Consider the following 27,360-nt stretch of genomic DNA (forward strand, 5'->3'; position numbering starts at 1 on the left):
CACAGGGAGGCCGTGAGCAGAGTCAAGAATCTTCCAGTTGCATGCAACAGAAACAGCACACATTAGTTTAAGACAAAAAGGAAAATGTGTTTGTGTAATCAGAATATCCAGAAGTAGATTTTGGAAACAGTGGGATCTGATCCCCCAATATTTTCGTATGAATTTGCATATGATGATGTACTTTGATGTTTTGTCATCTATTCGAGAGATTGGTACATTTTTCCCCAGTGGCATGATAAATATTTTAGGCTTTAGGCTAGGCTCTGCAGGAGCTAACAACTCTGCCATTATAGCCCAAAAGCAGCCACACACCCTGAGCGAACAAGTGGGCATGGCTGTGTTACAGTAAAACTTTATAAAAACAGACAACTGTAGCTTAGTAGCCCCTAGATTCTCTTATATTTCATTCTTTTTTTTTTCTTTTTTAAGCTGGTCATTTTTTAAGTAAACATTCAGTAAAAGGATGACAACCTACTCTTTGAAAAACTCGTTTAATCTTTGTATTAGTAACAATTTTATGAGTTGATTAACCCCATTTTACAGATGAGAAACTGAGGCACACAGAGGTTTAAGTAACCTGTACAAGGTCATCTAGTGGTAAGAGGTGGAACTAGCCTTGAACATAATAAGCAGTCTGGCTCAGAACCCACACTCTTAACCTACTGCAAAACACTCAGTAATGAGTGGCTATTATTATTATCCAGCCAGCTGTGAAGGAAAAAAAAAAAAAAGACCACAGTCTTATAAGTTAATTTCAAGATGAATTTGGGGTGTGCCTTTCTTTTCTTCAAAGTGTTGTGATGCTGAATAAATAATGTATGGCTCTCACCTCTTTGAATTATAAACGGAATTAAATGATAAATTAAAACATCTATTACAAAAGCATTATGTGCTTAAAATAGAAAACTTGGAAAATTCAATAAAGGAAATTCTCTTTTGGACAAATAGAGCTGTGATTCATTACATACGACTTTTTGGTTCAAAACTTGGACTCCTTCAAAAATGAAAATGGTTTCCTCCTAATCCACAGGGATTGGGCAGAAGACCTCTAAGAATACGGCTTAAATCAGAGAGCTTGGATATTTGGGAGTGATGAAGGCGCTTGACAGAAAACAATTGCCCCGTCATCTAAATTAACATCTAAATTAACCCCAAAGAATTTTTGCATTCAGATTTTGAAACCTCCAGGAATCCACATGCCATTTTCCTCATTCAAGTTTGTTTGATATTTGATTAATTTCGTTTTAGGAAAAGACTTTCTGTTTTAAGGCTCCTACCCTCTCCCTCCACCCCATCCAGGAAATACAGCCATACGTCGTCACAAGATAACTTACTGATCCACAAGGCAGATCTTTGAGGGGCCCATATGGTAAACACCCCTAGCATCTTCCTCTAATTAAGAGAACCTCACCAAGAATGCGTGATAATTAGGTTACAGCTGCATCCAGACCCACAGCATCTGCCTCGAGGGGTGTGTTCCAGTGCTTGGAACGTCCTCATCAGCCTCCTAAAGGAAAGCGTGCGTAGCCCACCTCGCCGTCATCAAAACCGAACCCTGACAAATCTGTAGAATACGAGAGCACATTGAAAAAATCTGCAGTCTGATTTGTACCTTCGTGGGGAGAGAGCCACCCACAGATTCTTGAGTCAAAGATGGCATTCCATCCACCCAACCCCACCAGCCCCCAGCACAGTCCTTTCCACTGACAAGTTACAAATCGAAGCCTGTTTTGGAAAAACTCGCTTTTCCCAGTTCTCCATTCTGATTTAAATTGATTGTTTTTTAAGCACAATCTGTTTCTTGCTGTTACTTGCTTAAGAAATTAACCACTGATTTTTTTTTTTAATCCAAAGAGTATGTAATGATTAAGAAAATGGTTTTCATGTGAGGTGGTATTTTCATAAAGCACATCTTTCGGAGTACCATCTGATTCTGGATGTTCCTGCTGGATTTACAGAAGCACGAGGAAGCGGACCGGGATGTTTTGACAATAACCAGCACTCGTAGAATGCCTGATATACCCGACCCTGGGCTAGGGGTTTACACGTGTGCTATTTCATTTAGTCCTTTTATTAGTTGGGAAAACACGGTGCAAAGACTCCATATTTTAGGCTTTCTTTGACTTGGAGGTGTGCTAGTCCAGGCAGGCTCCCTCCCTCTCCAAGCTACACGGGGTGAATTAAGCTACCAAACCAGGATGGTGTGTTTATAGAGCATGTCAGGGATGCTTTCAGGGGGCAGCATGAGATGAAACCCCTGCCTGTCACCCTGTTCTCACATTAATTAACGTTCAGCCTCCACCAATTTTTGTTTCTTCGTTTCTCAGTCTTTACAACGCTGAAAAAAACATTTTCTACTTGGATACAATGGTCTAGCCCAGAGTAACACTGTGTGTTACTTAACTACAGGGACAGTTGTGCTTTTCTTGGGCTGTTCTAGACTTTTCCACCTCAGCACAACTAGTTTTTATCAAGTATCTTGAAAAGAGGTTCCCAACTACACAGTTTAAAATAATCTAATAGGCAGCATGCAAGCAGATTTTAGAAAAAACTGAAATAAGAGAATTCTTAGGGAGTAGTTAGGTGTTCTAAAAGTTCTCCTCAGAAACCTCTGGGTGTCTTGAAGTTTTTGTTTCAGTTTTTAATAATCCCAGAAATGTTCGAATCTCTTCTCTTAAAAAAAATTTTTTTGAGAATATTCTAGATAATGCTAAAGTTCACTTTGATCATCACTTCTAATTCCTCTCTCCCCTTCACTCTGTTTTCCAGACGTAATTACTGTTCTGATTATCGATATATCTTTGCAGATACTTACAGATATATAAGGGCCCGTGGAAAATATGTAGTAACATTTTATATGTTTCCAATAAATGGTAATAACATGCAGTATGTAACTCTCAGATATATACTTTCACTCAATATTTTTTTGACGTGTCCATGTTAACACTTGGTGATCTGGTTCATTTCTTTCCATTGAAATTAGTTTTCCATTGCATGAATATTCTACATTTTATTTCTCCAGTCTCCTTTGGTGGACAGCTAAATTGTTTCCTGTCATTTGCAATTTACGAACAACTCTGTAATGAGCATCTTTCTACACATCCCTTGCTCACATATCTGGATTTTTCTCTATTGTATGTAGTATTTACTCTGGGCTTCCCTGGTGGCTCAGGCGAGAACCCACCTTCAATAAGGGAGACCTGGTGTTCGATCCCTGGGTTGGGAAGATCCCCTGGAGAAGGAAATGGCAACCCACATTCCCGTATTCTTGCCTGGAAAATCCCCATGGACAGAGGAACCTGGTGGACCACAGTCCATGGCGTCACAAAGAGTCGGACACGACTGAGTGGCTAAACGCACAGTATTTACTGGAGGGTGACATTGCTTGCGGAGGTTTCCCTTTTTCGGCGGCACTGGGCCTTCACTGCTGCGAGGCGCGCTCCGGTCTCGGTGCTCGGGCTCCTCACGGCGGTGGCGGCTCTTGTCAAGCTCGGGCACGCGGGCTTGGTGGCTGTCACGCACAGGCTCAGTCGCCCCGTAGCATATGGAATTTTCCTGGGCCAGGAATCAGACCCGTGTCCCCTGCTTTGCCAGATGGATTCTTAACCACTGGACTACCAGGAAAGCCCTCCTTTTGTTTTTAATTTAGTTTCCTTTTAATCCAAGAAATATATGCATAGAGTTTAAAACTCATGTCTTCTCCAAAGGAGAGGATTATGAAACACAGCAAGCAGTCCCCAGTGATTTCCCCCCAAGCCCACCCTGTTTTTTTGCCCAGAGGCAACAACTTTCAACTTTTCTTGATTCTTTGGATATTTACCTTCAAATTTCTAAGTAACCTGCTTCTTTACCCGCTCCATGATTTTTTTCTGCTTTAGGCAGGATCTCTGGCTTCCCAAACTACAACATAAGACTTTAGCTCTCTTCTCACCCACCCTTGCCTCTCTCACACATCTAGACTTCCTCTCCACATCCTCCCAAGATCAGTAAGTCATCATTTCAACTTTATTGATGTAGAGGATTCGGCTTCTTATAACTATGTAAACACTTGTCACAGGTAAGCCATTTTTGTCTACAGTAAATGCTTTTCCTGTTTTGTATGCTGGCATGAGAGTTGACGTTTTTCTGAATAAATCCTTTCAGTGGATGAATCTAGATGGCTCCTTCTTCTTCCCACTTTGTACATGGAGGGCTGGGCATAGGGGTTAGGGGTACAAACAGCCTCACCAAGAAAGAATGTGTGCAGTCCTGCAGAGGTGAAACGGCTTGGGTTCAAGAAGTATGTGGGAACACCCCCAAACCTTTTTCCAGGTCACACAGTGATTCCTTACGTGGCTCCAAGGAGTTTGTTTCCCCCGTTTCCTCTTCATTTTTCATGGACCACTCTACCCTGCGACTTCCAGCCAGGGCCCAGCGTGCTAAGCTTTGGCTCTGGAAGCCCTGATGAGGTGTTTCACCTAATGGCTGTGTTCCTGGGCTTGATTCTTCACAGTTGTGTGTGTGTGAAGCTGAGATCACCAGCTGCGATTTTTTATTTTTCTAAGGGTCAAGACGGGTTTATGTCATTCATTATTTGTTTTTATAACAGAGGTAATACAGCCTTCTGGTGAAAAATTCAACTGGGAAAAGAGGTTTGTGGAGGTCAAGGCCACCTTTACTCCTCTCCCAATCCTGGCCCCTCCAAGGCCTCCTCTGAAGCCGAGCTGCCCTGAACCAGATTACTGGCTTCAGATCCCAGCACTCACTAGCTGTGGCACCTTGAGCAGGTTGCTTTGTGAGCCTCAGTGTTCAATGGGAAGATAATAAGTGCTCACCTCAGAGAGCACTGTGGGGATTAAATGAGTTAAGAAATACTTAGGTGCTTTCTCTGTGCCACTCTCTAACAGATATTAATGAGGACTATTACTAAGTGTTGTCTCTCCTTGTAGACCAGTGGTTCTTAACCTTGACTGCACATTGAAATCAGGTGGGGAGTTTAAACTTTTCTTGTGCCTGGATCCCACCCACAGCCATTCTGATTTTATTGATTTTTAAATGCTCCTCACATCAACAAAGCGTGCAGCCAGGGTTGAAAACCAGTATGCACTATATTTCCCATGTGTATGCTCTGTATTTTCCACGTGCATCAGTTGGAATCAGTGAGGTTATGCTGCAGTAACAAGCATGCCTCAAATCTCACCTGCTTATTTATGGTACATGTCCGTTGTGGTCTATTGTACTTCTGACACTCATCATCTTTATTCTGTAACCCAAGCTGACCAAGTCGCTTGTAGCTGGAACATTTAGCCTTGTGAAGTGGGAAGAGAGCTTGGCAAACCATACACTAGCTCTTAAAGCTTCCAATCAGAAGTGGGGGAAAAAAGGGGAGGGAAGTGTTAATCGCTCAGTTGTGTCTGACTCTTTGAAATCCCATGGACTGGGATCCCACAAGGCTCCTCTGTCCATGGAATTCTCCAGGCAAGAATACTGGAGTGGTTATCCATTCCCTTCTCTAGGGGATCTTTCCGACCCAGGGATCAAACTTGAGTCTCCTGCATTGCGGGCAGATTCTTTACCGTCCCAGTCACCAGGGAAGCCCCTTCCAACCAGAAATGAAACATATCTTCTGCTCATATTTCATTGGCCAAAGCAAGTCACATGGTCACCATTGAATTCCACAGGGAACTTCTATATCAGGGGTCAGCAGCCTTTCTCTTCTGGGGGCCAGATAGTCAGCACTTTAGGGTCAGTAAGGATCTGTCACAACTACACACCTCAGCCTCAAAGCCCAAAAGCAGCCATATACAACACACTGTCCAAAAATGTAAAAATCACTCAACTTGTGAGCCGTTCAGAACAGACAGCAGGCCAGATCTGACCTGCGGGCTGTAGTTTGCCAGCCCCTGACATGTGTCATCTTCCTACAGGGAGAAGCTTTTCAGGAAGGGACCCCAAATATGGGTGAAGAGTAATGCAGTCTACACACTACATGTGTAGGAAAGAGAGGGAGAGAGAATGGACCCTTTTATTGTACCTTGTGTTTTACACAGTAATTGCATGCATGCTAAGTTGCTTCAGTCATGTCTGACTCTTTGTGACCCTAAGGACCGTAGCCCGCCAGGTTCCTCTGTCCATGGGATTCTCCAGGTAAGATTACTGCAGTGGTTTGCTATGCCTGCCTCCAGGGAATCTTCCCAACCCAGGGATCAAACCGGCGTCTCTTAGGTCTCCTGCATTGGCAGGCAGGTTCTTTACCACTAGCGCCACCTGGGATGCCCTTTACACAGTATACTGTGATACAATTTGCTCTTGTTCCTTAATACTGTGTTTCTGGATGATTCTTTCATGTCAGGAGTTATAGCATGACTCCATTTTTTTAATGGCTGCCTAGTTTTCTCTGGTATGGCTGTACTACAGTGGGTTTTGTTTGTGTTTTTATAGTTAGTCCTCTCTTATTAGATAACAGTGGTTTTTTTAAACATCTGGAGCAGGAAGGCAATGTCATAGACTGATCAGTATAAAGAGAGAACCAAGATCCCAACTCTGCCAGTAGTTTATACATGGTTTATACTGCTTTCCCTGAAATGTCTTGTTTTCCAAGAGGTTCTCTTTTCCTCCAGCCATTTGTGGTTCTTGCAGCAATGAACACAGGTGCCGTTCCAGAGGCATATTTGGGGTGGGGGTGGGGATTTAAACACTGATGAGGATAAATAGAAATGATGAAAGGGTAGAAGTGAAATCCCAGAAGCTGTGCAACATTATCACCCTGAGCCCACCTGGACACACATTTTAGGCTGTGTGGGAGCCACAGAGATGAAGACAGACCACAACCGCCGTTCACAGGTGGGACCAGAGGAGGGGAGGCTGCGAAGACACAGACTCCACTCACACACTTTTCTCCTCTTCCTCCTAACAGGACACCACGACGTCCGTGCGCATCGGCCTCATGATGGAAGAAATGATCTTCAACCTCGCAGATACCCATCTGTTCTTCAATGACCTGGAGGTTTGGAATTGTGATTACTTGTCTCATTCCATAGTTGCTTTATTTAATCACCTGCATCTGATTCGGGGGCAGAGACATTGCCTTTTTCTTTTTCGTTTGGAGGCTAGAAACTTTTGCTTGCAACCCCTAAGAAGGCATAGGACTGTGGCCAGCCATAGCTTATTGGAAACACACTTGACCAGATTCCCTCTGCGGTTAATGGGCTTTTCTCTCTGCTCTAGCGGTGATGTCCACTGGCAGTTTTACTAATCCAATCAAAGCTGTGTAGTTTCTTCCTCCTGAAATTTACTATTTAATAAAGTTTATTAAGGCAAATTAGTATGGATCCTCCTGGGTCAGGAATAATTAGCAGTGGGCCAGGATGGAAGCTTTTAAAAACAATTTACATTCCCCTGAAAACATGTTTTACAAAGAGAAAGGGGAGGGGGAGCATGCTGATTTATAGTATCAGCTCCTGTGCCCTTAAGCAAGGAGCAAGGGAGATGGGAGAAGGGGGAGAGCAGCTTCAGAAATGAATTTAATTCATTTGTTTATACACTGCCTGTGTCCGAAAGATTGAGGAAGAATCTCAAATAGAAAACATATTTAAAATAGAGCTACTAAAGCAAACACAAAGGAATAGAAAGCCACGTAATGAATAAGGCTGAGGCATTGTACAGAAATGAAAATCTGGCTTGGGTTAACTACAGCAATTCAGAGTCTGTCTCTGAGCTTCCTGGTAGCGAAAGCAAGGAAGGAAATAAATGCACCATCTTCCCCCAGTGAAAGAGTAAACAGCTTTCTCCAAGGTAAGGAAAGTTTGTCTGATAAGAAAATTAACATGGGAATCTTCTAGATTTGTAAATTACATTCTTGTTATTGGCTTAACAGATAGAAAAATAAAGGCAACCTAAAATATAACTGCTTATGAAAGAACAATTCTATTTATCCTGGTAGGAATATTTTTTCCTAGAATCTGAAAAATCCCTGGGAACTCCACTGCGAAGTAGAAACATGGAGGCTATAAACTTCAAATCTGTCCTGGCCAGCCTGGAGCATTGCCAATATTTATCATCAGGAAAGGATGCAGGGTTTCCTTTCTGTTCTGCTCTCCTAGAGTTCCAGAGGGGAAATGCTTGCTGAAATGATCCGTCTGGTGTTTGTCCAGTCTCGACAAGCCGTTTGGGCCTCAGTCCTCATGTCTGTGAAATGGGATTGATGCTCTCTGCCCAGCCTCTTTTTCAAGAGAGGATTGAGATAGAAACTTGCTGAGGAAGAAAGAGAGCTTTGGACTAGTGGGAAATGCCAGTAACATCAAAGCCCAAAACTATCTCTTTCACCAAAAGCAACATGCAAGCTCTCTTTACCAAGGCCTCTCATGTCTTGGAGGGAAAAAAAGAAAAAGAGCTTAAATTTTTAAATTGAAAAAAAACCACATGGTAGTTCAATTCAGTAAGTATTATGGAGCCTAATATAGTAAAGACTCTGCTGATCACACATAGCAAAACCCAAGTCGCTTTAACAGAAAATGAAAACTATTGGCCCTTGTAGTTGAAAAGTCCAAGGTAGATTTAGTTTTTCCCTGTCTCCTGCTGAGAATGTTGCCTATATGAGAGCAGAGACCATGTCTGTCTGATTCACCTTAAATCCCTGGATACCAGGCAATAAACAGCCAAACAAATCCATAAACAAGAATGCTTGTAAGGGTGAAAAGGATGTGAAGAAAATAAAACAATCAGGTGTGACAGTGAGGGAGCAGGGTGGGGGAACAGCATTCTCATTCTCGAGGGAGTCGGGGAAGGTGTCTCAAGGACACGGCATGTGAGCCAAGGCCTGAGTGCTGGCAGGGGTCAGCCAGGTGGAGGTTAAAGGAGATGGGTCAGCAGGTGCAAAGGCCCTGAGGTGAGGACTAGTGTGATGTCTCCAAGGTTTGGCAGGAAGGCCACGAGACTGCATGTGAGTGACTGGGTGAGTGAAAGCTGAGAGAGATGAGTCTAGAGAGGCAGGCGTGAGCCAGACACAGGCCAGAAACATCAGGGTTTATTGTGAGTGCTGTGGACAGCCATGGGGCAGGGGAGCATGAAACAGGAAGAGCCACATGACCTGGTCTATGTGCCACAGTGACCAGTCTGGCTGCTGCATGGAGAACAGGCAGTAGGAGGGGGAAGGGAGAGACTGGGGGACTAACATAGAGGCACCTCCAAGCAGAAGAAGAAAAATGGGTTGGATTGAGATGGAAGAAGACGTGCACTTAGGGATGGCAGTAAAGTGGAGAGGCCTTGCTCAAGGGTTGGACAAGGGGGATGAGGGAGAGGGAGGAGTCAAGAGAGACTCCTGGGCTCAGCCTGACCTGGGTGATGGTGCTGCTCTCTGTGATGGGCGACACAGGGGAGATGAAGAATCCATCCCTCTGTTGAGGGCACCTGGGGTCTGAGATGTCAGGGACACTCCAGCAATGACACCAAGTGTGTGGTAGTCGCTCAGTTGTGTCTGACTCTTTGCGACCCCCGTGGACTGTAGCCCGCCAGGCTCCTCTGTCCATGGGATTCTCCAGACAAGAAGACTGGAGTGGGTTGCCATGCCCTCCTCCAGGGGACCTTCCCAACCCAGGGATCAAACTCAGTCTCCCGCATTGCAGGCAGCTTCTTTACCATCTGAACCACCACGGAAGCCCGATGATACCAAACTGTCAGGCAAATACATAAGCGTTTGAAGCTCTCATGCAATAGAAGGGCAGATGCATAGTAGGGGCTTTGTCCACCTTGGTTGAAACTGAGACTCAGAGCCAGGTATTTTGAGGGGACCATTGTGTTTGAGTTCAAGCCCACATCTTCAGAACCTTGCCGCCTCTGCTATTCCTCACTGGCCCCAAAGTCAAAGTCGCACCTCTTAGAAGACCATCTTAATCACCAGCTGGAGCTACTCAGGGAAGACAGTTTGTTTTTATTCTCTACACTTTTTTTTTTTTTCCAAAATGTCCCCAGTGCCAGAAGCCCTGAGGGCACCTCGGCAGAATTGAAACCACGTTCCTCGATGGAGTAGTTAAGACTCACACAAGTGAAAACATACTGCTTGCTGGTGCTGGGGAGCCCCTGTCAAAATCTGAAGAGCAGCCTCGTGGAGCTCCGCAGGGAGGCTGTTCCGGGCTGGGCAGAGGCGCGCTGTCTGTGGGAGTCCAGTGCGAGGCCTGGCTCCTGGGCCGATGCTTAGATGATGGCGTTTAGGGAGCAAAGTCTGATCCCTTTGAGCCTGCAGTGCTGTCTGTGAATTAGGAGGTCGGCTTCCACAAGCAGCAGCGATTTATGGAGAATTTAGCATTTGCCAGGCCCTACTCGTAAGTGCTGTGAATTCAGTGGCCAAAAAAAAAAAAAAATGCACAGCAAGATCCCCCACCCTGGAGGCACTGACCTTCCGGTTGGGGAAACAGACCATAAATAACTGAATATAAAATGTCAGATGAAATGCTCCAAAGAGAGCCTAGCAGAGTCGGAGGAGATGGACCCAGGGGGTATTTTACTTGGTATAGCCAGATAAGACGTCTCTGACATTGGAGCAGAGACCTGAAGGAGGTGAAAAAGAGGATCATGTGGGTATCTAAGCAAAGAGTGTGCCAGACAGAGAAAACAGCAGTGCAAAGGCCCTGGGGCATGGGCAACGTTGGCAAGTTCCAGGAATAGGGAGGAGAGATCAGTGCTGCCAGAGCCCAAGCAGGAAAGACTGTGGAGGGCCACTTGGGGGAGGGGAAGACAGATCATATGGCCCATAGTAAGGCTCCAGATAACATTCTGAGAGTAACCAGAAGCCATTGGAGGCTTTTGAGCAGGGGAGCAACATGCCCTGACTCGTGGTTCAGAGGCGCCCTCTGGCTGCCGGGTGGAGAAGACCAAAGAAGGCAGTGGTGGAAGCAAGTGTTTTTGCATTAAATCGGTGATTCCGGGCCTCAAGGGTAAAAGGGCTCACGGGGGAGAATCCACCGAGGGAGAACTGCTAAGAGACGAAGTAGGTGCCAAGTTCAGCTTTCTCTCTGGACATTTGGCATGTGTGCCCTGAGTTCAGGGCAAGCACCTGCTCATCAGCTCAGTCTGCCTTTGGCTCCTGGCCCCACCATCTCCTGGGCTGTGTGAGCTGCAGTTTTCCCATGAGTTAAATGGGTATCCGAAAAGCCCACCTTCCAGGATTATGGTGATGGTGGGAGATACATGGAAGCAGTCAGCACAGAGCCTGCTTCCATGTACACGTCCAGCAGATGGGCCTCCCCACCAGTGGCCACACGTGCCGCTGAGACCACACAAGGATGGGGAACCTGTCCTGGTACAGGGGCAAACTGATTAATAATTGTTAGATGCGTTGTGTGATGAGCTAGAAAATACAACTAGCTTACCCAATCCCTGATTTTACCATAATTCAGTAACAAAACATGTAATACAGAGACATGGCAAAGATATGACAGTGGTGGGTGACCTGGACCTCAGTTGACAGCCAGTTGCTGGAGCTTGGGCATAAGCCTTGACAATTACCTGGCCATTTTACCTTTGTGCAAGAACTTCTTCTCCTGCAGTAAAACCCAGGGCAGAGGACCCTCACCTGAAAAGTTAGCGGGGCTGCCAGGCTCGACTGAAATTCACAGGCCGGCAGCTCCGGAGCGGCCAAGCCTCGCGGGCTCACGAACTGCGCGTGCGCCCCCACCACACTGGGGCGGGACCCAGCCCTGCGTCCCAGTGAGTGCAGGCGCTGGGGGGCAAGCCCCCTGGCGAGATTTCGGGGCTCAGTGCACCGCAAGGGTGGCGATGCCGTTCGTCCGCGGGGCCCCTGGGTGAAGAGGTGAGTGCGGCAGGGCAGATTAGATTCAGGCGAGAGACAGCCGGCCCTCGCTTTCCCCCACCTTCCCTAGCTCTCAGGTGCTAAGTGGGGGAGAGTGAGTGTGGAAATGGGAGGGAAGTGTGGGTTATCACATGAAAGGGAAGAATTTTTGGCTTCCAGCAGGCGGGGCCGGAGAGGCCACATAACCCAGTACTTTGGAAGACCTTGTGCAATAAGGAACCGGTCCACCCAAAATGCCAGGGGCACCCCATTGAGAAATGCTACGCGGAGCCCTTGTATTTACATATCACCTAGTCAACTCCACGGTATTTACGAATTACCTAGCGTTCAGCATGACCCAGGCTACATGTAACTTACATTTACTTGAAAAAAAAATATTTTTTGTTGTTAAACTTGTTTTTTTTTTTTTCTTATTAATGTTTGAGGGGGAGGAGGGGAATGACTAGCACATTATGCCAGTGATATCATTGGCAATATTGCTTAGATATTGCTAAGGTTTTATTTATTGTTTGTTTGGTTTATTGAAGTATAGTTAATTGACAGTGTTGTGTTAGTTTCTGGTGTACAGCAAAGTGATTCAGTTATACACATTTTTTTTTCATATTCTTTTCAGAATGGTTTATTACAGGATATTGAATGCAGTTCGCTGTGCTAAATATAAATCCTTATTGTTTATTTTGTATATAGTGTTGTATATCTGGTCATCCCAAACTCCCTTTCCGCTTTGGTGACCATATCTTTGCTTCTTATGTTTGTGAGTCTGTTTCTGTTTTGTAAATAAGTTCGTTTGTATCATAGTTTAGATTCCACATAAAAGTGATCTCACATGTTATTTGTCTTTCTCTGACTTCACTAAGTATGGTAATTAACATCATGCAGATGACGTTAGTAAGTTCTTTTTCATGGCTGAGTAATATTCCATTGTGTATATGTACCACGTCTTCTTTATCCATTCCTCTGTTGATGAACACTTAGGTTGCGTCCACGTCTTGGCTATTGTAAATAGTGCTGCAATGAACCCAGGGTGTGTGTGTCTTTTTGAATCAGGAGTTTTTTTCCGACACATGCCTAGGAGTGGAACCGCTGGCTCATATGGTAACTCAGTTGTTAGTTTTTTAAGGGGCCTCCATATTGTTCTTCATAGTGGCTACACCAATTTATGTTCTCACCACCAGTGTAGGAGGTTTTCTTCACACCCTCTCCAGCACTTGTTATTTGTGGACTTTGTAATGATGGCCATTCTGACTGGTATAAGGTGACACCTCATTATAGTTTAGATTTATGTTTCTCTAGTAATTAGAAGCCAATTTTTTAAACACTTATAAAGGAGAGTTGACTGAAAGAGGTATGGTAAGAGGGCATCACAAATTATGGTAGTGAATACTGTTTGAGAAATTGTTTCAGTGAGATCAGTTCTGTTTCAGTCATTTAATCTCTCTGTGATAGAAAACGTGTCTCTTATGGAAGGTCACAGTCAACCACTGGAAAGCCAATATTCTAGAGCAGTGCTGTCCAATAGAATTTTCTAAGCAATGTCAATGCTCTCTTCTGCACTGTCCAGCCCAGTAGTCACTGGCTCCCTGAGGTTACTGAGCACTTGAAATATGGCTAGTGTGACCGAGGCCCTGGATTTTTAACTGTATTTAACTGGCTTGCTTGGTGGCTCAGAGGTTAAAGCATCTGCCTGCAATGCAGGAGACCTGGGTTCGATCCCTGAGTCGGGAAGATCCCCTGGAGAAGGAAATGGAAACCCACTCTAGTACTCTTGCCTGGAGAATCCCATGGAGGAAGGAGCCTGGTAGGCTACAGTCCATGGGGTCCCAAAGAGTTGGACACGACTGAACGAATTCACTTCACTTAAGTAATTTTAATGTAATAAGCCACATGAAGCTGACGGCTATCATCTTGGACAGGACAGACCATTTACCTCATTGGACTCACTGTGTTAGGCTTCCTGGTGGCTCAGTGGTTAAGAATCTGCCTGCCAAGCAGGAGATAAAGGTTTGATCCCGGGGAGGGGAAGATCCCCTGGAGTAGGAAATGGCAACTCACTCCAGTGTTCTTGCCTGGAGAATCCCATGGACAGAGGAGCCTGGTGGGCTACAGTCCATGGTGTCACACAGAGTCGGACACGACTGAGGGATCAACAGTTCTGGAGGCCAGAAGTCTCAGATTAAGAGGCTGGCAAATGTGGTTTCTGGTGAAAGTTCTTTTCCTAGCTTGTAGATCACCTTCTCACTGTCTCCATGTGACCTTTCCTCGATGTGTGTACAGGAGAAAACAAAGAGAGAGAGTGTGTGTGCTAGCCAGTTTTCAGTCTCTTCTTGCCTATTATGAGTGTGTGTGCTCAGTTGCTAAGTTGTGTCTGACTCTTCGCGACCCCAGGGACTATAGCACGCCAGACTTCTCTGTCCGTGGAATTTCCCAGGCAAGAATACTGGCATGGGTTGCCATTTCCTTCTCCAAGCAATCTTTCTGACCCAGGGATCAAACCTGTGTCTCCTGCATTGGCAGGCAGATTCTTTACCCTTGAGCCACCAGGGAAGCCCAGATGAACACACTAATCCTATCAGATCACGGTCCCTCCCTTACAACCTCACTTAATATTAATGACTTCCTTAGATGCCCCCTCTCCAAACAGAACCATACTGAGGGTTCACACTTCCACACATGAATTCGGGGAGGACCCAAACATTAAGTCCATAACATCTATTTTACAAATGAAGAGACTGAGATACCGAGAGGTTAAGTGAACAACCCAGCATCGCACAGTTGGCAGCAGCAGTCTTCAGACCCAGGCAGCTGGCTCCAGAGCCCTTCCATGCATCCGCTGTGCTGTGCGATCTCTCCCAGGAGAGCGCTTGCCATCTGGCTGAGAGCAGAGATTCCCAGTGGGAAATCTCGACTTGCACAGGGCTGTAGACAGTGGGTTCAGAGGGTAAAGGGGAGCAGGGAGGATAGATGTGCCAGGAAGCCTGGAAAAAGAATGACAGCAAGACAATAAATTCCCAGTGTACGTGAAGAAAGTGAAGATGAAAAACTCCTCTGTGAATTAGCATGTCATCTTCGCATTGTATATGCAAAAGTCACACAGATAACAGCAACCTAAACCACACTACAGTACTAGAGCACCCTCTCTCCCCGCCGACCCCCACAACAGGAACAAAGCAATAAACAGAGGATCTAAATGCATTTCTATAAAGTAGGACATGGACAGAGGTTGGAGCTGAGTAGGGGGCACTGTTGGGAATAATAAACTCAATCACAGTGACAGCTGACATGTCCCGAATGCTCACCCTTCAGGTGAACACTGAAGGGCTCACCTGTGTGCCTTCATTTAACCTTTACAGCGGCCACAGAGGCAGATTCTGTTATGCATCCCCATTTTAGAGATGGGAAAACTGCGGCGGAGAGGTTAACTTACTCAGGGCTGACTTGTATTGAGCTCTAACACTGTGCCCGGCATCACGCATGCATTTTCTCACTGAAATCTCACAAGTACCATGCAAAGGAGTTGGTTTTTTTTTTTTAAGTCCATTTTATGGATGAAGAATGAAACCCAGAGAGGTCACTTTTCGAGGGTCACAGAGCTAGTGAGAACAGAGTGGAGGGCTGATCCCGGGCCAAGCGGACTTCTAGGCTGGGACATTTATCTTTCATAGAAGATACAATTTTGAGATGAATGGTGACTTGGAGAACAGGTCCACAGAGTGGGTGGAAGAAAAGAGTCCTTCATAAGAAACGAGATCAACGGAAAGGTTTTGGCAAAAGGTATCCCTGGCCCGACTCAGGCCTGGCCAGGCAGGCGGGTGGGCCAGAGGGAGGACATTTCTAGATGCTGCTGGAGCTCTGGGAAGGATCATGCAGGGGTACTCAGAAGTGGCTGGAGTCTGGGCAGGCCGTGGCTGCCTGCCTGACACAGGCCTGATTGCTAAGCATCTGCTTTATGGTTCTGCAGAAGCTATCAGGGAGAATAATATTTCAGTGTGTCAGCGCTGAGCTGCTCTCCAAGACGTCTTGCCTAACTGGTCATTCACGCAACATGGGCCACAGCCTCTTTAACGCTCTTCAGAGAAGTTAAACATGCAGACAGCACGACAAAGCTGGCCCCGGTTTACCTCCCAGGAAGCAGGCCTCTCGCTAGCTAATCTAGAGGCAGGATTAAGCAAACTCACGCCTAAAATATACCTGCCTCAGAGGAGAAGGAGTGAGCAGAGGGTCCGTCTGCACTCTGAGTCACTTGTCTAAAGCCAGTGTGTCAACAACTTCCTTTCTGCATTCGTGTCTCCCAGCAGCCAAGGACAAAAAGTAATGGGATTGGACCACAGCAGAGCAGGTCAGCAGGAAGAGCCCAGCTGTCACCAGCTTTATCAGAAAGGATTTTGATGGGTATTTGTCAGCAGGCTTACTGTTCAGAAATGAGCAAGGATACAAAGTAGCGAAACCTGTAGGATGAAGGCAGAGTCTAATCCAGGTAATGTTAAATTGCATTTATTTTAGAGAAACCAGGAAAATTCATAAGAACTGGTAACTGAAAAGACCATTAAAGTAGGTAAGCCGTTGGTAAACACAAACAAGGAGAAAAAAAAGAGAAAAAGAGATCAGTAACCAACATCCAGAATGAAAGAGTGGACATTATTATAGGTTCAGAGGAGATTCTCTTTTTTTAAGTATTTATTTATTTGGCTTCACTGGGCCTTAGTTGCAGCATAAGGAATCTTTAGTTGTGGCATTCGACTCTTGGTTGTGGCATATGGGATCTAGTTCCCTGACCAGGATCGAACCAGGGCCCCCTCCGTTGGGAGTGTGGAGTCTTAGCCACTGGACCACCAGGGAAGTTCCTCTTGGTGTTTCTTTTTTAATTATGAGAGTAGTGAAAATGTTAGTTGCTAAATCACGTTCGACTCTTTGCGACCTCATGGACTGTAGCTATCAGATTCCTGTGTACATGGAATTGTCCAGGGAAGAATACTGGAGTGGATAGCCATTCTCTTCTCCAGGGGAACTTCCAGACCCTGGGATGAAACCCTGGTCTCCTGCATTGCCTGCAGATTCTTTACCCTCTGAGCCAACAGGAAAGCCCCAATTAGGAGAACGCCAAGAGCAATATTATCCCAGTGAACTTGAAAACCTGGATGAAGTTGACACTTTTCAGGAAGGTACAAATTATCAAAATTAACCCAAGGGGCAATTCTTTTAAAAATATAATAAATCAATGACCATGAGAAACTGAAATTGTGGATAAAGACGTACATTTCTCAAAAGGCACCAAGTCCAGATGGTTTTAAATAGGAGTTCCACCCAACAGTCAAGGAAGCAATCAGTAAATCCCATCCTCCACAAATTGCAGAGCAGAGAAACAAAGGGGATGCTCTCCCATGCATTTGAGGAGATTGACGTCACCCTGAAATTAACTCTGAACTCTGACCACAGGACAAAAGGATACATTGCTGTCACTGATGATGAAAGGTGAGGCACTCCTGCAATCCCGTAACACCTTTTCCCAGGCCCTGTGACTCTTTATGTAGGTTCCACTGATCCTGCCTGAACTTCAGTTTCCATGCTGGTGAAGAAAGGGGTCTGGACTATAACTGACAGCCTTTATTAGGCCAGCCACATGCCACACTACACATCTACAAGTGGATGCAATAACTGTATATCATGATGTTAAGATCCTGGAGACCTTGAAGGCCCAGAAGCAAAAGTCCAAGAGGGTCCAGAAGCAATGACACTCCTGTAGCAACTAGCATACCTAGCACCCAGATCTTGACTTTTCAACACCATTTTCCAGTGCAAAGAACCAGGGCTCCTTGGATAAGTGACTGTTTCTAGGGCTGGGACAGGGAAGACACATAACATGAAACATCTTACAGTCCCCCAAACTAAGGACATACTCACAAAACCCCATGATGATGTGGTAAGTCACAGGGATACAAGAGTTGACCAGAAGAGTTCCCAATGGTTAGAACTGGAACAATTTGAGTATTAAAATAGCATAGCATCTAACCCTAAGTATGGGCTTCCAGGTGGCACAGTGGTAAAGAATCTGCCTGCTGATGCAGGGAGACACAAGAGATGCAGGTTTGATCCCTTGGTTAGAAAGAGCCCATGGGGTAGGAAATGGCAACCCACTCCAGTATTCTTGCCTCAAAAGTTCCATGGAGAGAAGATCCTGGCAGGCCACAGTCCATGGAGTCACAAAGAGCCAGACATGACTGAGCAACTAAGGAAACACACAACCCTAAGTATAAAGTAAGTACCCGCGAGTCCATACTGACACAGATGAATGATTGAATAAGTAAATAAGTGGGGGAGAAGAGACAGCTTTACAGTGGAGAGACCTGAGGAACACTACCTGAGGCAGGTGATCAAGGTCAGCATCACCAGCGTTACTTCATGTTGATAGAATGTACCCTTGATGCGATCGATGTGTTGGGAGTGGCACCTTGACCTCTGTGATCTTCCTCACCAAAACCCCTAGCCCCTGTCTAACCACAGAAAAACATCAGATAAATCCCAGCTGAGAGACGTTCTGCAAAATACCTGACCAGCATTCCTTTAAACTGTCACCAAAACCAGGGAAAGTCTGAGAAACTATCACAGTCCAGAAGAACCTAAAGAGACAAGATGAAAAAAAAAAAAGACAAAAAAATATAACGTGGTACCCCAGATGGGATCCTGGAAGGGAAAAAGGACGGTAGTGGGAAAATGGAATTAACAATAGACAGTAGCTAATAATAATGTAGTGATATTTATTAATTGTGACAGGCCATTTGAATATAAGATATTAACAATGAGGGAAATTGGGCGTGTGGTATATGGGAACACCCTATACTATAGTCACAATTTTTCTGTAAATCTAAAACTATTTTAAAATGTAAAGTTTATTTTAAAAAAAAAACAAAACAGAAGACTCATCCAGTAACTTGCCCAAGATCACACACCTAGGAAAAGGCAGGGCTGGTACTGGAGCCCAGGGATGGGCTTTTGAAGGCCAACTACAAAGTCAAGGCCATGTGAAACTGAATGTGTCCACCCCAGTTCTCTTCCGCCCTGTTCCCTAAGATGTATTAATATGTAGCATCCTGACGTGTCCATTGGATTGACTGAAGACTACAGCGTTCTGCTTTGCTTCTAAATTGTTTCATCGGCAGAACTGACCATCCATGAACCTCTTGCAGTGGTGAACTCAATTCAGTTTGAGGCTATGGAATTCACAATAGTAACACTAGCAGTAATTAAGACAAACGTGTATGTGGTATTTTCTACAGTCGGGGGACTTTTCAAAGTGCTGTATCTGTATTGATTCATTCACTCCTTACAAAACCCTATGTGGGAAGTACCATTTTGCAGCTCAATTATAGACAAAGAGGCTGAGAGTCAAAAAGATTCAATACCTTGTCCAAGTTCATTCTTTTAGTAAGTAGCAGAGTCAGAATTTGACCCAGATCCCAGAGTCTGTACTGTACTCTCTGACCTTGCAAAAACCAGTTAAAAAAAAAAAAGGACACAACCTTTCTGATTTCCCAGTTTAGTAGATGAAACAAATCAGCCAGTGGGTCAGGCCTAGATTAATCCTACAGGCCCCACAAATTGCAGAAACAGAGAAACTTTTGTCCTGAAATGGGGTAGAATTGGGGCAGTTTTTAACAAAGGCAGTGATATCAACAAACCTTTGCAGGCTTTAGATAGTTGGAAAGAGAGAGGGGGAAAGCATTCAGAACAGAAGGAACAGCAGATGCAAAGGCCCTGGGGCAAGAGGCTGAGAGCTGTTGAAGGACGAGCAGAGACTATGTCTGCAGTGCATTGGGAGATGGGGGGTGGAAGGTGATGAGGCAGGGTGTGCAGACAAGAGGGGCCTGAGTCAGGGTAAGGACCCGGAGGGAGGTGGAAGACCCTGGGGGGTTTTGAGCAGGGGAGGGCCAGGATCTGACTTAGGGTTTAGCAGGATCCCTCTGGCTGCTGGATGGAAACTAGGCTGGAAAGGTGGAGGGTAGAAATGAAGAGGTGATTGTAATAGTCTGAGTCAGAGGCCTGCAAACTTCTTCTGTCAGGAGCCAGAGAGTAAATATTTTAAGTTTTTCAGGGTCAGACTGTCTCTGTCTCAACTACTCACTTCTCCGGTTGTAGGACAAAATCAGCCACAGGCGGTAAGTAAGTGAATGAACACGGCAGTGTTCCAATAAAACTTTATTTATACAACAGGTGGCCAGCCAGATTTGGCCCCCAGGTCATAGTTTGCTGCCCCCTGGTGTAGGTGGGAGGTAATCATGGCTTAGACCATGGTGGGAGAGGCAAGGGAAACTCTTTCCCAAGATTCTCTTTCCCTTTGACATAAGTACCTGTTTCCAATCAGATTTATGATCTTCCAGATCTTTCCATCTTCATTTATGTGTATGGATACATTCGTATATAGTATCTCATTGTTTTCCAGTTCCGTTCACAGTCGCTCAGTCGTGTCTGACTCTGAAACCCCGTGGTTTTTAACCAGTGTAGACCCCGGTGATACTGGCTGTCTCGTTCTCTAGTCTGCTGCTTTTTGCGCTGCAGGACGTCTTTGTGCTAACCTAACAAGCTCCGTCTTCCTTCTGAGCGGCCGGGTAGGAGTTCCCTGAATGGATATACCACAGTTCACTCCGCCGTGACCCAGTTGAGGGAACCGCAGGTGATTCCAGTTTCTCACTGGGGTGACCGGCCTCCTTGCGCAGGACTCGTGGTGTGTGTTTCTCTGGGTGAGAAAGTGTCAGTCCTCGGCCCCACTGCGCCTCACCAGCGTCGAGGCCACAGGAACCCCCCACTCTGTCTTGGAAGGGCGTTCCCGCTCAGACACCCCCACCAAAATTAGAGTCACACTTGGAATGCAGAGAGGCCAGAGGCAGCCTGGGCAGTGAGAGGCTGCATCCTCAGCCTGAGAAGCCTGCGTCCGCCCCGTGCAGCCCAGTTGAGGAGCCGGGGGTCCTCTCCCCCAGGACCCAGCCCCATCCTCGCGTCCTCCGCCCTGTCCCGCTCCCCTTGGTGCCGGCTCGGCAGGTAACTCGATCCAGGTCAGCTGGCGGGGTATGAGGTAGCGTCTCGCTGAGCGTCATGGTATTTTATTAAGCCCGAAATGTGATCGCTACTGTTGTCGCACTTCAGCGCCCCCAACAATCCCCGGCAGATGAGAAAACCAGAGCCTTCTCGCATGCCTTTCCCCTGACATCAGGGAAAGTGCAGGGAACCCTGCCCGGGGGGCCCGAGAGCCTGGGTGACCCCCCAGAGCAGCTTTCAAGCCTGAGGGAAGGACCGGGGGCCACTGGGCGGTGTTTTTCCAATTTCAGGCAAAGCAACGGACTGGGGGGAAATCTGCTATTAATTTCTCCTCGGTGCCTGGTCTCGGAAGTCAGCACTGGCTTTTCAATACAGTCTTCGTTAACCTATTAGGATGGTGGGCCCTAGGATCCTTCTGTCTAGATGACATTGCTCTGGCTCAGGGGTCTCAAATGAGGATGCCCACGGGGGCCCAGGTGAGGCAAAGTGAGGAAAACCCAGTGGAGGCTGTGGATGGTCAGGACACAGGCATGCAAGCCCTGCCTTGCCAGAGCATGTAAATTCTCAAAGTAGCAGAAAATCTGGAGAGACAGAGAAAGAGCGAGAAGAAGGGAGAGAGAAAGGAAGAAGGGGAAGTGAGGGAGAGAGGTAGGGAGAGAGACGGCTGTTGCTCCAAAAAATGTTTTACTGTTTTAAGACAGTTTGGGCTACATGAGGTACATCTCCTGGCCAGCTTGCAAGCTCTCCCCTAACTGAACCTGTCAACACAGCAGTGAAATTGTCCACCCTGTTCCTTTATCCTTCCGGAGCTGCGCTTCTGGTGGAATTTTCTGCAGTGATGGGAAACGTGCACCATCCAGTATGGTAGCCGTTGGCTCCATTTGGCTACGGAGCCCATGAAATAGACCTAAGGAACTGAATTTTCTATGGAATTTTTAAACTTACTTTATTTATTTATCTTGGGCCGCACTGGGTCTTCACTGCTGCACACAGCCTTCTCTAGTTATAGGCGGACACGGCTGAGCAACTTCACTTTCACTTTTCACTTTCATGCATTGGAGAAGGAAATGGCAACCCACTCCAGTGTTCTTGCCTGGAGAGTCCCAGGGACGGGGGAGCCTGGTGGGCTGCCGTCTATGGGGTCGCACAGAGTGGGACACGACTGAAGCGACTTAGCAGCAGCAGCAGCAGCGAACATAGGCTACTCTCTCGTTGCAGTGCGCAGGCTTCTCACTGCAGAGGCTTCTCTCGCTGCGAAGCCTGGGCTCTAGGGTGCGTGGGCTCAGTAGTTGGGGCACATGGGCTTAGTTGCCCCGTGGCATGTGGGATCTTCCTGGAGCAGGGATCAAACCCTTGTCCCCTGCATTGGCAGGCAGGTGCTCAACCACTGGGCCACCAGGGAAGTTCTCTATTTAATTCTAATTGACTAACTATAAAGAACCACATGTGGCTGATTGCTACTGTATTAGATAACATGATTATAGAACCTTTTCAATTAGAGGTATGCCATCACAGCTCTTTAGGAAAGGACACGCCGTCTCAGGGACGAGGATCAATTATACCAAGAGATTAGAATCCTGGGTGCGTGGAAAGAAAGGCGATATGGAATCGTAAGTAGAAACGGTTTGGGTGTAAACCAGATGTCTGCTGGCTCAAAGAGCGGTCACTCCGTGCCCTCCCAGCTTTTCTTTTTCCCACTTTTTTGTACTACTGCTACTACTACTGGGGTCGCCGCTGAGCGTCTGCCGTGTCCTTTGCCCTCTGGTCTGGCTACCCTCTGCCCTCTGCCCAGGGCTGACCCCAAGGAAGCCCCTGGTGGACCCCCTGCTGCCGCTGCCATCCGGGCATGTCCACGCACCAGCCACCCCCAGGGACCTCAGACACGCCAGGTCCCGTGCCACTGGACCCCACAAGTCCTACTTTGTCGCTGCCCCAGCACTTTGGGCAAAGCAGGCCAGGGACTCTGGGCACAAACCTCTTTCCAAGCCAAAGGCGTCAGCAAACCCCCTTCCAGTCCACAGCCCCTTGAGGAGGCCAGGGAGGGATCAGCGCCACACCACCCCTTCTTCTAGGTTCCGACCTTGGTCCCCACAAAGCCGCCCAGGCTTCCCCAGGTGCGACTGTCCCCACCCTGCCCCCCGGTTCCCTCTGTGTATCTTTCACAAGTGATGGGAAGGTGGTCCCATTATCCCCCAGCAAAGCTCCTGTCCTCAAAGATAAATTCCAGCCTCCTCCTTGTGTAAAAAGAAATCTGCTCAAAATGTTGATAGCACCATCTTTTTCTCCAGCGTGTCTCCTCCTATCAGGAGTCCAGGGATGTAAGAACCAGTTTTTTTCTCAGAGGTCAGGCTCAGAGTTCCATTTGTGTCTCCTCTCTCTAACAGTCTTTACTAGGAGGTCTCTAACCCCCTGAAATTGTCTTGCAAAAACCCCAATGCCAATGTTTACAAATCGTAACACAATAATCAAAGCTACCATTTATTTAGCACCAGGCGTTTCTTCTCTCTTCAGCCGTGTAAGCAGGTTCCGGTATTATCTCCATTTGCCAGTCTGACCTCTGAGGTTCAGGATGGCTGTGTCATTTGCTCAAGGTCACACGGCTAGGCAGTGGTTGGATCCAGGATCCAAACCCAGGCGATCAGATTCCAGAGCCTGAGCTCTAGTCAGTACCATGGTGGCAAGCCCAGCGCACTCGTGATTCTTGCCTTATGGGTCTTTCACCTGAATGTACTTTATGATGGAGGTGAGCTCTCCACAGGATTGGTGGGACTTGCATGTGGCTTCCTTGGGGACACTGGCATCACTCTTGCCTCTTGGTTGCCAATTGCAGGAAGCCCCTCTCCACTTCCTTAAACAGAAAAGTCCGTGTATTCCTTTCCTGTGACGGCTGTACAAATTCCCACACACTTAGTGGCTTAAAACAACACCGTTCTAGAGGTCAAACGTCCAAAATCAATTCACTGGGCCAAAGATGTCGGCAGAGCTGGTTTCTTCTGGAGGCTTTGAGGGGAGAAACGGTTTCTTTGCCTTTTTTGACTCCTGGCAGCTACCTGTATTTCTTGGCTTGTGGCCTGTTTCTCCACCTCAATGCACCAGTTCTCTTCTCTGTCATCAAATAATACCCCTCTGCCTCTTACTTGCAAGGACCCTTGTAATTAAATTCAGGACCCAACCAGCATACTCTCCCCATCTCGAGATGGTTAACTTAATCAAATTTACAGAATTCCTTTTGCCCAGTAATGTTCCTGGGATTAGGACATAGCACATCTTTGGGGGGGCTGTGGTTCAGCCTACTATAGTGGTCAGGGTGGCCTCCTCTCAGTTGCGGCAGGATAGAGCGAGTCATGTGATCGAACCTCATCCCTCTCTCCAGCTCCCAGACCTGCTTTCCTCTAACAGCCCCAGGCTTAACCCCACCATCCAGCAGCCGCAGGGAAAGGAGAGCTCCTCTTTCACAAAAGCCCCAGGGCTGGTTCTCATTGGTCCATCTGAGACCACACCCTCATCTCTGAAGCAATCACTGTGGCCCGAAGACCCTGGGTCTCTCTGATTGGCTGAACCTGGGTCACGTGCCCACCAATGTCATCGCCTCCTCTCTATCTTAACGGCCATGTGTTGAGGTGTTTCTGCAAAGAGAACTGAGAGATGTATGAGTGGTGGCCGGCAGCTTGTTACTAAAATCTGTTGAATGGCCGGCACTTGAAAGGGTAACCTGGCACATAGTAGAAGTGAAGTTGCTCAGTCGTGTGTGACTCTTTGCGATCCCATGGACTGTAGCCTACCAGGCTCCTCAGTCCGTGGAATTTTCCAGGCAAGAGTACTGGAATGGGCTGTCATTTCCTTCTCCAGGGGATCTTCCCGACCAGGGGATCGAACCCAGGTCTCCTGCATTGCAGACAGACAGACGCTTTACCCTCTGAGCCACCAGGGAAGCCCAAACTATATGCCTGGCACATAGTAAGTGCTCAGTAAATGATGGTCACAGATGGTGGGACACAGAGGGGAGCTTGGGCAGGGGGCATCTCCTGAAGCTAATGCTTGAAGAATGCAAGGTTCACTAAGCAGCGGAAAGCAGAGAGCCCTCCACACAGAGGAAACACCTTGAACAGAACAGAGGCTTCCACTGTATGGCCATGGTATCCATAGGTCCTGGTGTGCCTGGGGACAGAGGGAAATTGGATTGGTCCTATTTTGTGCCTGCCCTCCCAGTGTATTACTAATAGCAGCCCCCTTTACACTGCAAAACTGTCAGGGTGTGCATGATAAATTACACAGTCATCACCACCCCTTATAGCCAACCAGCTTCTTTGTAAGGAAACCAAAGGCAGAAGAGGATGAGACTTACCCAAGGTTACCCAACCTTTAGTAGCAAAGTCTGGACTAGAATTCAGGACTCCTGACTCCCAGTGCAGTGCTCCTTCACCCTCCAGCTTATGAGATCAGCTCTCAAAGGCTGCATCAGCTTCACCAGTCACGTATCTCCCTTTTTCTCTTCTTGCCAAATTCTCCATAGGATTGTGACCAGATCCACGTGGACGATGTCTCATCTGATGACAATGGGCAAGATTTAAGGTAGGAATTCGGGGAGTCAAAAATGCCCCTTTGGATTGAGAATCAAGCTTGCCTATCACTGGGATGCAGAGAGGAGGCTGGTTATCAGGGCAGGGTGTGCCTGCCTCCACCATAGCTGGAACTTGTGTTTCTCTGAACTCAAAAAGCACAACCGTGCCCCCGACCCTGCAGCTTTTCTTCCACATCATCTCAAATCACTGGGGCTGAGCTTTCCACAAATTCCCTGTGACAGTGCTTCTGCTTATCTCTTTGTGGGTCTTTTTTTTCCCTTGCTTACTAAAGTAATGCATGCATGATGGCATGGGTTTAGTCCCTGGTCAGGGAACTAAGATCCCACAAGCTGCATGCGCACAGCAAAAAATAGAGCATTAAAATAGTCTAAAAACAGAATAAAGTAATGCATGCATATTGTAAAAACTGTCATACATCACTTCTAATCTTGCCTCCCAGAATCACTACCATCAAGAATTTAGTTCATGTTTTTCCAAGGTTTGACTGCACTCATTAACATATATATACATATATATTATTTAGTATAAGATTGACACAGTCAATACTCAAAAATATTTCTTGAATGAATAAATGGTATGTTGGTTTCTAGGGGAAACACTCCTAGGACATGAATTCCAGAAATAAGGTCCCCAACTGCTCAAAATGAGACAGCTTTCTGAAGAATGTGGCTGAGGAATGTTCCAAGCCTGCCCATTATAAAAACAGAACCCTCGTTAATCTGTGCTTATCAAAATGATCACAATTCAGCACCTCTCGGCCCATCAAAAGTATTGTGAGACCAAAACGATGTTTTGCTTGTGGGCCGTTCGTAGTAATTTTGCTTAGCATTAGCTTCTGAGGTGTGTCTTCCAACTTACTCCAAAAAAAAGAAATCAAAGTTTCTGTTACTGAGCCCTGCAAGTCTTTTCAAAGCCTTGCACAATTAGAAGTGATCAGTGGACATCGCCTGCTTCGCTTTAATTAGCCATTCAGAAAATCCGCTGCAGTCAGGCCTGGCCAGGACCAGGCTCCAGTGCCCGCCAGGACTGCTCAATTTATGGAGTAAATAAATCCCAGATCAAGGCTAATTGTGTCCTTTCCATGAAGTCATCCCTGGGAACCACTCTCCCTTTCAAAGCAATGAGCAACCAGTGTTCCGTTTTCATCCTTTCTACTGTAGCAGCTGGCTTGGAATCAAAAGCAGTGCCCCTCTGAACCTTGACTCAAGCTGAGCTTTTGGTACCTCACTTCAAGAATGCACAATCCAAGGGTGTTTTTTGCCCCTAGGAGCCAAATTCCCCATGTGTTCATTCAGGAAATATCTGTTACGGACCTACTGTGTGCTGGGCATCAAATGCCCCCCCCCTTGTTTTTTTCTCAGTTATTGGTAAAAATGGAGACTTCCCTGGTGGACCAATGGTTAAGACTCTCTGCTTCCAAGGCAGGGTCACAGGTTTGATCCCTGGTCGGGGAACTAAGATCCCACGTGCCACAACGGTGGCCAAAAAATAATTAATTAAAAAAAAAAAACCCAACCGTAAAAACCAGCAGTGGTACTGTCCTTATCTTGTGCCATGCCCTGTTCCAGATGCTTCATGTGGCTTACCTCATTGCACCTTCACAGCAATTAGGAAAAAGTGGCTCTTATCATCCTCATGTTACACTGGGGAACGGGAGGTTCAGAGAGGTTAAGTAACCTGCCCGACCTGACACAGCTGATAAGTGGGAGAGGCAGGATTCATGGACACCCTGCCCTGCCCTCCACCTCTTGGCAGAACATCCAGCCATCTCCCCTGGGTGTCCTCTGAGTTTCGAGTCAGCGTTTTTCGAGAGTAAATCCTCTAGCCTTTCTGCACTACCCAGGGAGGGGCTGCTGGTGGCTACCAATCCCAGAGCTGACACCTGCATATCCAGGAGGCTCTCAGGTTAACCCGCCCACCGCTGCTCTGCGCAGCACAGACTCTCCTCGGAGCCATCCCTGCAAT

At 46.7% G+C, this 27,360-nt stretch overlaps 1 protein-coding gene across 2 annotated transcripts in view; it reads left to right on the forward strand.

Moving 5' to 3' along the window:
• Nucleotides 1-27,360, forward strand: part of EYA2 (EYA transcriptional coactivator and phosphatase 2) — a 256,976-nt gene that overhangs the window by 207,304 nt on the left and 22,312 nt on the right. For both annotated transcript variants that reach the window (XM_020887209.2, XM_070472728.1), the window contains 2 exons: nucleotides 6,896-6,985; nucleotides 25,326-25,384. In XM_020887209.2, coding sequence (XP_020742868.1) covers nucleotides 6,896-6,985; nucleotides 25,326-25,384 — 149 coding nt within the window. The remainder of the gene's footprint in view (nucleotides 1-6,895; nucleotides 6,986-25,325; nucleotides 25,385-27,360) is intronic.

Source organism: Odocoileus virginianus, chromosome 9, assembly GCF_023699985.2.
Source record: "Odocoileus virginianus isolate 20LAN1187 ecotype Illinois chromosome 9, Ovbor_1.2, whole genome shotgun sequence".
Taxonomy (NCBI): Eukaryota; Metazoa; Chordata; class Mammalia; order Artiodactyla; family Cervidae; genus Odocoileus; species Odocoileus virginianus.